At 35.7% G+C, this 13,967-nt stretch overlaps 1 protein-coding gene across 1 annotated transcript; it reads right to left on the reverse strand.

Moving 5' to 3' along the window:
• Positions 1–11,017: 11,017 nt before the first annotated feature.
• Positions 11,018–13,547, reverse strand: LOC145012528 (G-type lectin S-receptor-like serine/threonine-protein kinase LECRK4). The gene has a single exon (XM_078971329.1). It carries the CDS (start codon positions 13,531–13,533, stop codon positions 11,149–11,151), a length of 2,385 nt encoding a protein of 794 aa, XP_078827455.1. The 5' UTR covers positions 13,534–13,547; the 3' UTR covers positions 11,018–11,148.
• Between the last annotated feature and the right edge of the window lie 420 nt (positions 13,548–13,967).

The following is a 13,967-nucleotide window of genomic DNA, read 5'->3' on the forward strand; positions in this document are numbered from 1 at the left end:
TATGTTATCATTATTACTTACAGTACAAGAAATATACTCTTTAGCGGCGACACTATTACCGGCGACAAGAGGTTTTACCGGCGACTTTAGATAAAGTCGGCGGTAAAGCTCCTTGTCGACGGTAGTAGTGTCGCCGCTAAAGGGTTGCCACCCGAATCCGCACTTTTCCCCTCTGTTGCATCTCAACCGTTCGATGAGATATCCAATCCAACGGATGGGGTGTCTTATCACTACAAGAATAATGACCATTAGTGGCGACAGGCGTCGCCGCTAAAGGTCCTGATTGTCGCCGTTAATACCTTTAGCGGCGACACGTCGCCACTGTTGGCTCGTCGCTAATACCCCATTTGTCGCCGCTAAAGGTGGTTGTCGCCGCTAATACCTTATCACCACTAATACTTTCCGTCGCCACTAAAAGTGTCGCCGCTAATTGTAGTTTTCTAATTTTTTTTTTTTAAACATTCTTCCATATACAAAAGAAACGATATAAAATTATAAAAATTGTTATAAAACTATAAAATTTTTATAAAACATATAACCAAAAACACATCCATACATACATAATACACATACTAATATACAAATACATACATAATACACATAAAAACACATATATATGTATATATACACATATATATGTATATATATATTTGCATACTAATACACAAATACATACATAATATACATATAAATTCACAAACATATATAAAATACACATTTCTACATACTAAGAGAAATGAGTTCATAGAAGAGGGAAGAAGAAGCTAAGAAATGAATTCATAGAACTGGGAAGAAGGAGCTGATTGGGGTTATATCTGCGAATGGAATTAGCGGCGATAACTTTTAGCGGCGACAGGTAGAGTATTAGAGGCGACACCTTTGGGGGGAAATTTTGATGGTCAAAATTTTTGAGTATTATCAGTGACAATTTTGGGAGGAAACTTTGGCGGTCAAAATTTTCCAGTATTAGCGGCGTCACCGTCGCCACTATTGGTGTCGCCGCTATTGGTTTGTACGTTATGGATTTTCAGTCCTTGGATTAAGGACAAAATCAACGGCTAAGGTTTCACCTCATATTTTGACGCGGATCGGGGACGATAGGCATTAGCGGTGACGCTTTTAACAGCGACACATAACGTGAAAATTATGTGTCGCCGCTAAAGGTGCCTGTCGCCGGTAAAAACATCGTCACTAATGCCCATTATTCTTGTAGTGTATCCTGTCTAACTTAATACCGACGACACAAATGTCGCCGCTAAAGGTTAAAAAAAGTCGCCGCTAATAGTTTACTAAAACTGACGCGGTACCCTTCCCTCCAGTTTGTCGCCGCTATTACTAATTGTCGCCGGTAAAGGGACTGTTGTCGCCGCTATTGCCTCTCGCAGATAAAAAAAAACGCATGCAGAAACCCTCCATTCTTCATTTTCCTTTCTGTTTGCTTCCAATTTCCTTCACCATTTCGCCGATTTCCTCTTCAATTAGCTTCTTCCAAGCAAATTTCTCCCCACATTGTTCCAAGCAAGTATCTCTAGGTGTGGTTAAAGCTTTTGGGACCAATTTCTACCTCCATTTCTTGAAAAAAGGTAAAGTTTATTTGGTGATTTCATTTTTATTTTGTATGTTAATTTCGATTTGTAGCTTTATCTGGTGATTGAATGGTAATAAATTGTTCATATTCTTGTTTTTGGTGGTGTTGTTTTGGATTAGAAGCAAGTTATTCAATTTTTTGTTTGTGGTTATTGAATTGCAATTAGTTGTATAGCTTCCAGTTGTAGTTTAGCCTTTAAGGACATTTGATGATTATTAAAAGCTGATTTTGATGACTAAATTGCAATAAATTGTTCAATTTCAGTGATTTTGGTGGTTTTGTTCAGTTTTTTCGGTGAGGGTAATTTCGGGTGAAGATTAGTTTTTCCAGCTACATATCTGTTGATTTCCGCCACTACAGGTTCTATTATTTCATTTTTTTGTGAATTTTGTATTTATATGTAAAATTATGTGAAAATTGTCATATGTGAAAATTAGATTGTATATTTCGTATTTGTTTGAATATATGTGAATTTAGTATATATATTCCAATGTATGTGTGTTTGATGTATATGTGGTATATTAATATTTGGTAGAAATTATATGTATTTGTTATAAGTAGAATGTTATCGTGTGTATGTAAATGTATGTATGTTTGTTGTAAATGTGATATATGATTGTGAAACTTTTGTATTTGGTATAAATAAGATGTTATTATGTATATATGTGAAATTCTGTGTATTTGGTTTAAGTAGGATGTTATTTTGTGTGTATGTGTATGTATTTGTATTTGGTGTATATGTGGTATATGTATGTAAAAGTATGTGAATTTCATCTTCTTATGAATATCAAACTGACGAACACATAATTGCTTCAGAAAGGAACAACAAAATCCGTGAAAAGCAAACAAATGTGAATCGTGGGAGTTCGAGCTCGTATTAGCAGTACTTGCTATAAGAAGGTACCGTACGATACATGTAATTATTTATTTAAAATATAATCTAACTTTTAAACTTAAACATAACCTTAAGAGAGTGGAAACATTTCACAAAGCTCATACCGATAAGAATGGTGTATTTGTTATTGCTGAATCGGAACAACAATATGTAAGTATTTAATTATAATTTATCATATATTTAAATGTTTATTTATACTTAATTGCTACTCACTTTTGGGAGTTACAGAATCGGTTAGTTGAAGAGCTGTTAGAACAAACTCAAGGTGAAAGTGAGTTAACGCCCGCTCAAGAAAGAGTTACGTTCGAGAAAGTATTAGGAGAGCGACGGGGCCACATTAGAGGCATTGGCCGCAAACCTTTTGGTCTCCCGACGATTCCACAACCTTCGCAACCATCATAGGTAAAATAGCAATCTACTTTAGCATCGTAAAATGCATGTTGATTTGGTAGTTTTGGTTTTGTGGTGGTTATTTGCTAAAAAGTTTGGTAATTTGGTTTTTTTCCCAAGTGCAAAATATAGCAATGTACTTTGGTTTTCTATCTTTATTTAAAAATAGCAATCTACTTTAGCATCGTAAAATGCATGTTGATTTGGTAGTTTTGGTTTTGTGGTGATTATTTGCTAAAAAGTTTGGTAATTTGGTTTTTGTCCCAAGTGCAAAATATAGCAATGTACTTTGGTTTTCTATCTTTGTTTAAAAATAGAAATCTACTTTAACATCGTAAAATGCATGTTGATTTGGTAGTTTTGGTTTTGTGGTGATTATTTGCTAAAAAGTTTGGTAATTTGGTTTTTGTCCCAAGTGCAAGAAATAGCAATGTACTTTGGTTTTCTATCTTAGTTTAAAAATAACAATGTATTTTGATAGCTTTTGTTTATGTTTTACGATCTAACTTATAAGTTTATATATATATATATATATATATATATATATATATATATATATATATATATATATATATATATATATATATATATATATATATATATATATATATTGTTATTAATTATGTAGTTGGAAAATTTCGTGCAATGCTTGCCGACCCGGTATATGTAGGGATGAGCTTTATTCGTTTTTTTAATCCCAAAATAATCAAGGAAACGATGGGAACGACGATGATGGTATGTAAGGATGGGTTTTATTTGCATATGTTGTCTCGTTTTGCTACTTGGTAGATTGTAAAAATTTTGTTGTTTTGCTACTCGGATATTATGACTTTTGATATTTAATTGTATTTCGATGTTTGTTTGTAATTTGCATTGACACTATTATGTTTGATATTTAATAGGATGTTTGTTTTATAATTAGCGTCGACACTATTGGTTTTGATATTTAATCGAATATTGTTATTACCGGCGACATTTTTACGTGCGATATTATCACCGGCAACCAAAATCATTATTTAAAAAAAATAAAAAATTGAAAAAAAATTACGGGCGACACTTTTACCGGCGACAGAAGTTATAACCGGCGACACTTTTGCCAGTGACACTTTTACCAGCGACTAGCTTATTAGCGGCGACAATACTCATTAGCGGCGGCATAGTCAATAGCGGCGACATTTATCATTAGCGGCGACAAACTGATCAATAGCGACGAGGCAATAGCGGCGACGTGTCGCCGCTATTAGTATTACCGGCGACTTTTTGGATTTTTACCGGCAACTTTTGTCGCCGGTAATAGTCTTTTTCCTTGTAGTGTTAACCAACTAAACATTTAGTAAAACATTAAATGCGAACCAACGACAATGACAAAACTGTCATTTTATTTAAAATAAAGTTAATAATAATTAATGTTTTTTCTTAAATTAGTCATTTGTAACACACGACACAATTTTTTCACAAACACATGGCACCCCATTCTTGAAACTAGTTGTAAAATAACTCGAAATAAAAGTAGTTCCGTTTTATTAATGATCATTCATGGTTTAAGTAAGTAATTTACGCATTCATGGTACAAGTAAGTAATCTACGTAGTAAAAAAAAGATTTTTTTAATTCTAACACTTATAAGATTTTACACACTACAAGAATACTAGGCAAAGCGGCGACAACTGTCGCCGAAAAAGGTATGGGTTGTCGCCGCTAATACTTTTAGCGGCGACATGTCGCTGCAAATGAGTCGCCGATAATACTTTGTCGCTAATGCGAACCTAGTCGCCGCTAATAGTGTATCGTCGCTGTTATTGGTGTGTCACCTCTAAAGACTAGATGTCGCCCCAAATAGTATGTCGTCGCCGCTAATACTGTTTGCATGTGTCATTATCTACTACTTTCTTACTGATGTTTGATCCAAACCCATCGGGCAATTTAACATCTCTTATAAATTGGCAAAAGATTTTGCAGTCAGATTTCTTGAATGAGTAGTTTGCATGTGGTCTTGTCAACTTGTTACCTTTTTTGCAACCATTGATTATGCTGGATATTCAGATTTTTCAAGTCTTCACGTGCATTTGATGACCAATACTCGAGCTCGAAAAATATGCTACATTTCGAGCAATTCAACTTGAATCCTTGTCGATCCATGTTTGCCTTGAGAGTGTTAGGATGTTTACCCGGTTTACGAAGTAGTAGACGGCCTAGTTGTTCTTGTATGTCTTCATTAGTAAACTGTCTTGGAGCAGGTCTTGTCTCGGGTTGCTCGTTAAATTTCAAACTCATCCTTAATGGATCATCAGCATCTAAGAACCGACGATGGCCAATATAAACGACTTTATTTATTGCACGGTATGAGGGAGTGGCTTCATTGCAAGTCAGGCATGCTCTATACCCTTGTCCACTCCAGCCAGATAAACTACTACGAGCTGGAAAGTAATTTATTGTCCATAACAACATAACATTCATCATGAAGAATGTGTTTGTCGCTGTGTCTTTAATATGTACGCCTAATTGCCACAAAAAATTAACCTCTTCCACTAACGTCCTAAGGAAAACATTTATGTCCTTTCTAGGTGCTTTAGGGTCGGGAATCAACAATGCCAACATAAATGATGACTCTTTCATACAAAGCCATGGTGGTAGATTGTATGTGGTGAGTACAACCGGCCACATACTATGCGGATTACACATGTTACCAAATGGATTAAAGCCATAAGTTACCACCTAGGCGTACGTTGCGAGGTTCACTCGAGAAGTCGAGCTAATCTACATCAAAATTTTACCAAGACTCTCCATCAACGGGATGACACATCTCACCATCTTCTGATCTCCCGGTACTATGTCGTATCATATTTTTTGAAGTGTACCGTGAACGATACAAACGTCGTAGTCTAGGGTCACTAGAAAGTACCGTAACACCTTATAAGCCACTTTCTTACCCTTGGTGTTTTTTATCAATCCACCGACTCTCTTTACAAACTGAACAAGAAAACAATCGCTTTTGCAGACATCTATTGACTCGTAGCCCAAACCTAACTTCTTCAGTTTCTTTTTTGTTAAATAATATAAACGCGGAACCTTGTTGTCCGGTGGAAATGTCGAATGCAACAACTCAAGGAGTTGATCAAATGAACTATCAGTCCATTTGTTGTTGACCTTGATATACATCAGCTTTGCTAAAAAATCAAGGAATGAAAATGTGCGACCATGATATAACTTGGTTTCGACTGCCTCTAATAACTGTTCAAAATCACCATCGACACTGCTACCCCTGTATTTGAGGTTTGTATCATTTTCTCTCGAGTCCCATATAACATCATCAATAACTTTAACCATCTCGTTACTTGGGGATACAACATCTACAACTGGAGGGATTAAAGGTTCACCATGATATATCCACGTTTTGTATGACTGACTGAAACCACATATATGAACATGACGTCTCATTGCTTTCGAATCCATGAAGTAACGATTATCACATTTCTCACATGGACATCTGGTTTTACCTTTACAATCTAGGTGTAACATGGATCTCTTGACAAAAGAGTCGAGTCCTAGCTGGAACTCGCGAGATTGATGATGTGGATTAGTAGTCCAGCTTTTATCAATAGACATGATGCAGCTGAAACATAATTTAGTGTTTAAGATTTACTCTACAGGAAACAAAAATCAAGTAGAGTATTCATAAAGTCGATGATTCAAAAAGTATCCTAATGCGAGAACACATGAACAAATAATCAGAAATGGATAGAGTATTTAAAAAGTATATATATATATATATATATATATATATATATATATATATATATATATATATATACCCGAGGAGCAAAGAGAAAGTGGCAAATTTAAATCACTAGAAGTACATTGCTATTAATAACTTAATTAAGCTAAAGTTGTAATGACCAACATTAAGTCACTAAAAGTATGTTGCTATTAATTTTGTTTTATAATTAACTTAATATGATTTTATAAAGGTAACTTAATTTGATTATAAAGGTAAATTAATTTGATTTTCTAATTAATTTAATATTTTCTTTTTTGCTATTAGTTTAATTTTATTTTATTTTAATATGAATATTAACTTGATTTTAAAACTAATTTAGTTTGATTTTACAATTAATTTATTATTTTTTTATTGATTTTTTTAAAATTAATTGAGTTTTATTCTATAATTAAATTAAAATTACTAGAAGTATGTTGCTATTAATAACCTAATTAAGCTAAAGTTGTAATGACCAACATTAAGTCACTAAAAGTATGTTTCTATTAAGTTGTAATGTGTAGTGGTGTTGATTATGATGGCATGTGCGGAATTAGAAAGATATAGTGATTCATCATACAAATTCAAGAATACAAGGAGTAAATAAATCTTTGTAAGCTCTTATTAGATCTAGAAAAATTATACAAATGGGTTTGTATACAATTTCTCTCTCTAGTCTAACACTCCAAAATGGACTCTTACATAATGGGAGTCACTCACTTCCTATTTATAGGAAAAGACTCAACCCATTTACACATACAAATAGGAAAGCCAAAAACAATACATCCAAGCATGACTTTGCACCCTAACATTCTCCCCCTCAAAGTTAGGATTGGATGTCCGACTTTAATCTCCATCGAGCTAGCGCGATCAAGACCAAACTCCCCCTCGAAGTAACACCAGTCTTCAAATCCGCAAATGAATATTCGAAAAACCCGAGAAGCTTCGAATACCCATCATTCTCCCCCTTTTTTATAATCAAAAAATGATTATAAAACCCACTAAGGATGAGAAGCGCCCGAGGAATAAACTTCACGATACTCCCCCTTGATATGTACCAAAAATGAATCACCAAAAATCTTGCATGGAAAAACAATCACGAAAAAGCCACAAAAAATTTCCAATTTATGAAAAATTTTGACTTTTTGGGTGAAAGTTGCAAGATTTTTCAAAAATCGGGTACATATTGTCATTTTTTGAAACTTGCATGGACCCGTTGCGCCAAAAACAGTCAAATATGCGAAACTCTAGCCTATTTGCGAAACCGGGCATAAAGCGTAAATTCGCACAAACTGCAAGGACCAGAACTGAAAATATTGCAATTTCTCAGCTTTTATTGCTATTTGGTATTTATTTCCAAAAATGCGAAACTCCAGGGACTGTTTTCGAATCTTCTTCCCTTTTGTTCTCCAATCATGCGAAGTTGGACTACTTGTGGCATTTTGGAAAAATATAAGGGGTCAAATCTGAAACTTTTTGCTTTCTTCCCCACTCATTTAACTGTAAAAGATACGCACGTTCCTTACTTTTTGATTTCGCATTTTGACCCTTCGCACATTTTCTCGATGATTCTCAAAAACCGACGATCTAAACACCAAATGCAAACTGCATTCACACCAAATGCGAATCATAAATGAGATGACTTCGCATTTTGACTCCAAATGCGAACTGAACCAACATTGCAGATACGAACCCAAACAAGATTCATATGTGAACTCAAAATCAACAGCACACATCAAAGCCTTATGCGAACTGTAATTGATCGAACACAAATTCGTATCATACAATGGAAATCATCATCATAAAAGCGAAATCTTCAATAACACTGCCTTCGCTTTTAGCGTTCAATCCAAATTGAATCACAATTAACTCAGACTTTGATCACCACACCCATTTCGATTCTTCAAATATTAACTTCAAATCCATTCACAGTCTTCGCACATTGACCCAAATTATTACATCCGATCTCCAAATTTTCGCTTTTCCAAAAATCAAGCCTTCTTTCGTTCCATCGATTTCAAAATCGAATTCCAAAATTCCTTCTTCGCTACTAACAATCAATCAGCCATCGTCCATCGACCTGTTCATTCGTCGATTCCAATCAACATCAATTTATCAAATGCAAATTTCTTCAACTGTTCGCATCATTTTTTTTAGTAAACAGCCAACGATATTAACCTATCAATTTCCAATCGATTTCGATTTCCATTCACTATTATCAAACCCTTGATTCGCAAACCTCAATTAAAAACGAAATCAAAACAATCAACTGATAGTCTTCAAACACACGAAACTCAACATCAATTCTCAATTTTTAGACATCGACACCTACTTCAACCACAACCTTGCTCTTCGAAATCAAAATCCAAATACATCTAATTCCAGAGCAATTTGAGACCATTCAAATGGTATTCGTCTCTATTAATTGATTTCGGCCCTCAACCCATTTGAAATCGACTCAATCTTGATATCAGAAGTGAAAGTACGAAATCACTCAAAGTGTGTTTTGATTTTTACAGTTTTTCATTTGTAGTTTTTCTAGTAGTTTTATTATGTATGTTTTATGATAATCGTTTAATGTTTGTCTAAAGTTTTTTAATTTTTATTTTTGCTGAATTCCCAACCGCCACACTTTGCCAACAGTTTGCCACCAACAATCCATAGTTAAGGTAGGATTAGCGTTTGGTCGATGATCCCAATACCATATAAAACCTTAGTTTAGCATGATTTTATTCTTAAATGATTGATATGGTACAAGGAATATAATTAAAATGTGATATTCCCTTAGGCTATAATATATTTTCTAGATCAAAGGTGCGTGGTTCAATCATATGAAATTTAGGTTTGCCTTTTTCAATAACAAAAGATATGATTATAAGTCAAGAGTGTGAAGAAAATAACCAGACAAGCTTTGTGGCAGCACATGTGACAAAGAAACTCCACAACTTTAACATTATAATACCCCTTAACAAATAACTCTCTCGAGTCACCCATTGGCATTTCTATTTGTTTAAATACAAAACTTTATTACTACTATAGGGCATTAGCGGCGACGCCTGTCGCCGCAAAAGGTATGGGTGGTCGCCGCTAATATCTTTAGCGCTGACAGGTCGCTGCAAATGAATCGTTGGTAATGTTTCGTTGCTAATGTGTACCTAGTCGCCGCTAAAGGTTCACCGTCGCTGCTATTGACATGTCGCCGCTAATACGCCACTGTCGCCACAAAAGATGTCACCGCTAAAAGATTTTTGGTTTTTTTTTAACATTAAATTTATAAAAAACAATATAACATTTATAAAATCTAATAACTTTTTATAAAATTAAACCAAATGTATACAATACATTCAATTCCAATGTAATTTCATTTTAGATATACAATACAACTTGCATATTCCAATTTCATAAAATTAAGCATATAATTCCAAACAAATGTATACATCCAATTTCAAACAAATGCATACATCCAATTTCAATTTCATACAAATCTATACATCTAAATACAAAATCAAAAACATGTATATATACACATCCAATTTCAATATCCAATTTCAATTTCATGCCAAATTTCATTTTTAAGCCAATGTGGTATAAACATAAATAAATAAACATATAGAAAATGCATAAATAGTTCCCATAAATTTGAAAAAACATATACAATCCCACAAAATGCATAAACACTTCATAACATATATACAATCCCACAAAATGCATACACTTCATATCTCAAAATACAAACATAATAACTGAGCAAAATTGAAGAATACTAACAATTTATCATCCAAATTAGCACCAAAACAAAAAAAATAAGAGAAAATAAGGAGGAATTCGACCTTCAATGTGGGCAATTTCGGAATTGAGCTGATGGTCGCCGATATGGAGTGCTAAGTCGCTGGTAATGGAGAATTGGGGGAAGGTGGCGGTCTTGTGGTGGCAGGAGCAGCTAGCTAGGGATTGTCGTCGGTTTCAACCCTCGTCCTTGTCGTGACAGTGAGAAAGAAACTGAAAAGAGAAAGAAACGAGAGAAAAGACTAGTGACAGAAAGAACGACACAGAAAAGGAAGCTGTAGGGGGGTTATCTGCAACGGGCTTAATTTAGCGGCGACAAGTAATAGCGGCGACGCCAAGGTATTAGCGGCGATACCTTTGAGGGAAAAGTCAGCAGGTTTTCGCGTTACTTTACGACTGTTCGATTGAAATCAAATCGGATGGATAGGGTTCATTTGACGCTGATCGCAGTTTGTGGGTATTAACGGCGACGCAAGGCAATAGCGACAACATGTAACGCGTCAATTACATGTTGTTGATATTGCTCTGAACCGCCGCTAAAGACGTCGTTGTTAATGCCAATATTTCTTGTAGTGAGACCTTATATTACTTATTCGAAACATGAATGATCAATAATAAAACGATTACTTTTACTTCCATTTATTAATTTTACAATTAGTCACAAGAATGCATGTGTGTTATACGTGACTTATATATAAAATGAAGAGGGTTATTGTTCAAAATGGTACTTACAAAACTAAACGACACTCAAGAATGAAGTAGGATTTGGAGGTATTGGGATTTTGACAGTCCCTTCAAGCATCAACACTACTTTTTTCATCGAGGGGCGGAGGGACGGATCCTCTTGAGTGCACCAAAGGCCTATCTTGATCATCCGTTCTAGTGTCCTTCTATCTACGTCTGCATCATTCACTAGTTTGAATAATTCATCTGTTTCATAACATTCATAGACCCATTCTTCGAGAATGGCTTCATCAGATGGAAGGCTGTTATCAAACTTCCTTCGGCAACATAAAATCTCAAATAAAACGATTCCAAAACTATACACATCCACTTTAACTGTTATGGGTAGCTTTTTGTGCCATTCAGGCGCAACATAACCCCTTGTTCCTCTTATCAAGGTGGATGTTTTAGTTTGGTCATGTTCGAGTAGTTTTGCCAATCCAAAGTCGGAAATCTTGGCACATCCATACTCGTCCATGAGGATATTTTGAGGCTTGATATCACAGTGAATTATGGGTGTTTCACATTCTTCATGTAGGTAGAAGATCCCATGGGCAATGTCGAGTGCGATCCTAATTCTCTCTGTCCAACACGGCTTGCTTTCTTTGCAATGAAATAATACATCCGCAAGTGATCCTCTGGTCATGTACTCCAAAACGAGGAGCCTCTCGGGACCATCACAACAATAACCTAGCAGCCTTGTTAGATTACGATGATAAGTTCTCCCAATCACTTTCATTTCAGTTTGAAACTCCTTTTCCCCTTCTTGTGCCAACTCTTTCTTCAATTTCTTCACAGCCACCATCTTCATGGGGCTCTCTATTATTCCTTTGTACACTATCCCAAACGATTCTCTGCCCAGTTCTTCTTTAAAACCATCTGCGATTTTCTCTAGCTCAGCATATGAAAATGCCCGGAGCCCAACATCCTCGAACAATTGAACATTTACATGCTCAGAAATCTTTTTGTATGCCCAAACGTGAGATCTCCACATGATTACTCCAGAAAGTAGCAAAACGAGTACTGCAACCGAGACAAGTGAAACCCCTATAACTAAGAATTTCACTTGTCGCACTTTCCTGACCTGGTCTGATGGGTAACTAGTTGGATTCGATCCGTTATTTACAGAAGCCACATATACTTTAATCAAACCGACATTTGACTCGCTATCTCTTACTTGCACATATAATAAAGGGAGCTTCTGCAACCTGCAACTCTGTCCTGTGAACAGTGCCGCCTCGCATATGCAGTCATTCATACAAGCAAGTGAACACTCTTCTTGGTTTGATGCTTTTGGAAGAGCGTATGCCGCATCTTCCCAATAAGTATTATTAGGCAACCTTGTCATCTGGGAAAAGTTACCTTTATCTCCATCAGGAATTTTGCAGGTTTCTGCTGTGTAATATCTTTTGCAACCTGAAGACCAAGACCCGGGTTTTACAAAATCAAACCCTGGTAAACATCTGCATGTCGCAGCGTCGTTCATGACATAACAATACCCGTTTACGCCACAAAGACCCCGCCCAACACACTTGTCTGTAGAAGATACCCATATGACTGAGTCGTTCTGGCCCGTGTTATTTAAATCACGAAAGTAAAGTCGTAAGATGCCGTCCACGTCAATTTTCAAGCGATAGATTGCATCTTCTCGACGATAGCCTCCTTGTGTTAGATTCTTGATGTAAAAAGTTGAATTTTGCAACAAGTACAGAAAGCCATCGGAATCAAGATTCAGTGCAACGTCAGGTCCCGTGCCGGCGGTGTTAGACCACCAGTATTGAGTAGCACTGATATCTGGAAACCCTAAATTCGGGAATGTTAAAAGGTGCCCATCGGTTTGCATACTGAGCTTGAAAATCCCAATGGAGTAGTCTGCCTCCGAGACACAAGAAAATAAAGCTTGACCGGCTACAAGACGCTGTCCAACCAAAAGGGTATCAGTGGGGTGGTCAAAGCTTTGCCATAATATCGTGCTCCGGTCGGAATCATAGAGCACAAAGTTGCCGGAGTCTTGCATGGAAGCAACAGCAGCACCGATACCGCCGGTGTCAGAGATACTGATCTGTTGGCCTTGTGGTTGGTCCACGACCAGCCTTCCATCGGTTGTGAAACGCAAAGTAGAATTATTGGAGAGTGGAAGGGTGTCGCGTTTGGCTGTCCATACAACAGTTCTTTCTGCAATTCCGGCAATATAAATACCGACGGCGTAGCCACCTGTCTGTGGGTAGAAACCGAAGGCGTATAGTCCCGACGGCGATAACCATGAGGTGGTGGCACCTGTAGGCCTTAAAGAAGAACCTCGTGTTACATTGGATTGAGCTTTTGCTATATTGAAGGTAAAGAAAATGGTGAAGACAAAGGAAAGAAAGCTGGCTAGATGATAACTAGAAGTCGCCATTTACGGTATAGAATTTTATTCGCCCGGTTTTATAGGAAAAAGGAGAGGGGCAGTAGGGACATTCTATAAGGGGTATGTACAACATATCTTTTACTAAAATATAGTTAAAGAATTTATAAATGAAAACGAAGGACTTGTAACCAGTTAGAAGGACAATACTGGTTCCAGTTGTGTTTTGACAGTTTTTTAATTTTTGTTGATTTAGTCATAGGGGTTATGAAAACCAAAAAGCTTCGAGATTTTTTATATATATATATATATATATATATATATATATATATATATATATATATATATATATATATATATATATATATATATATATATATATATATATATTTTTTTTTTATTTTTATAATCACATTATTGTCGTTGCCTGTTCTTTTACATGTTGATTTATTTTTTTGGATTTATTTGGTTTTTGGTGTTTAATT

Source organism: Lactuca saligna, chromosome 8, assembly GCF_052625555.1.
Source record: "Lactuca saligna cultivar CGN05327 chromosome 8, ASM5262555v1, whole genome shotgun sequence".
Classification (NCBI taxonomy): Eukaryota; Viridiplantae; Streptophyta; class Magnoliopsida; order Asterales; family Asteraceae; genus Lactuca; species Lactuca saligna.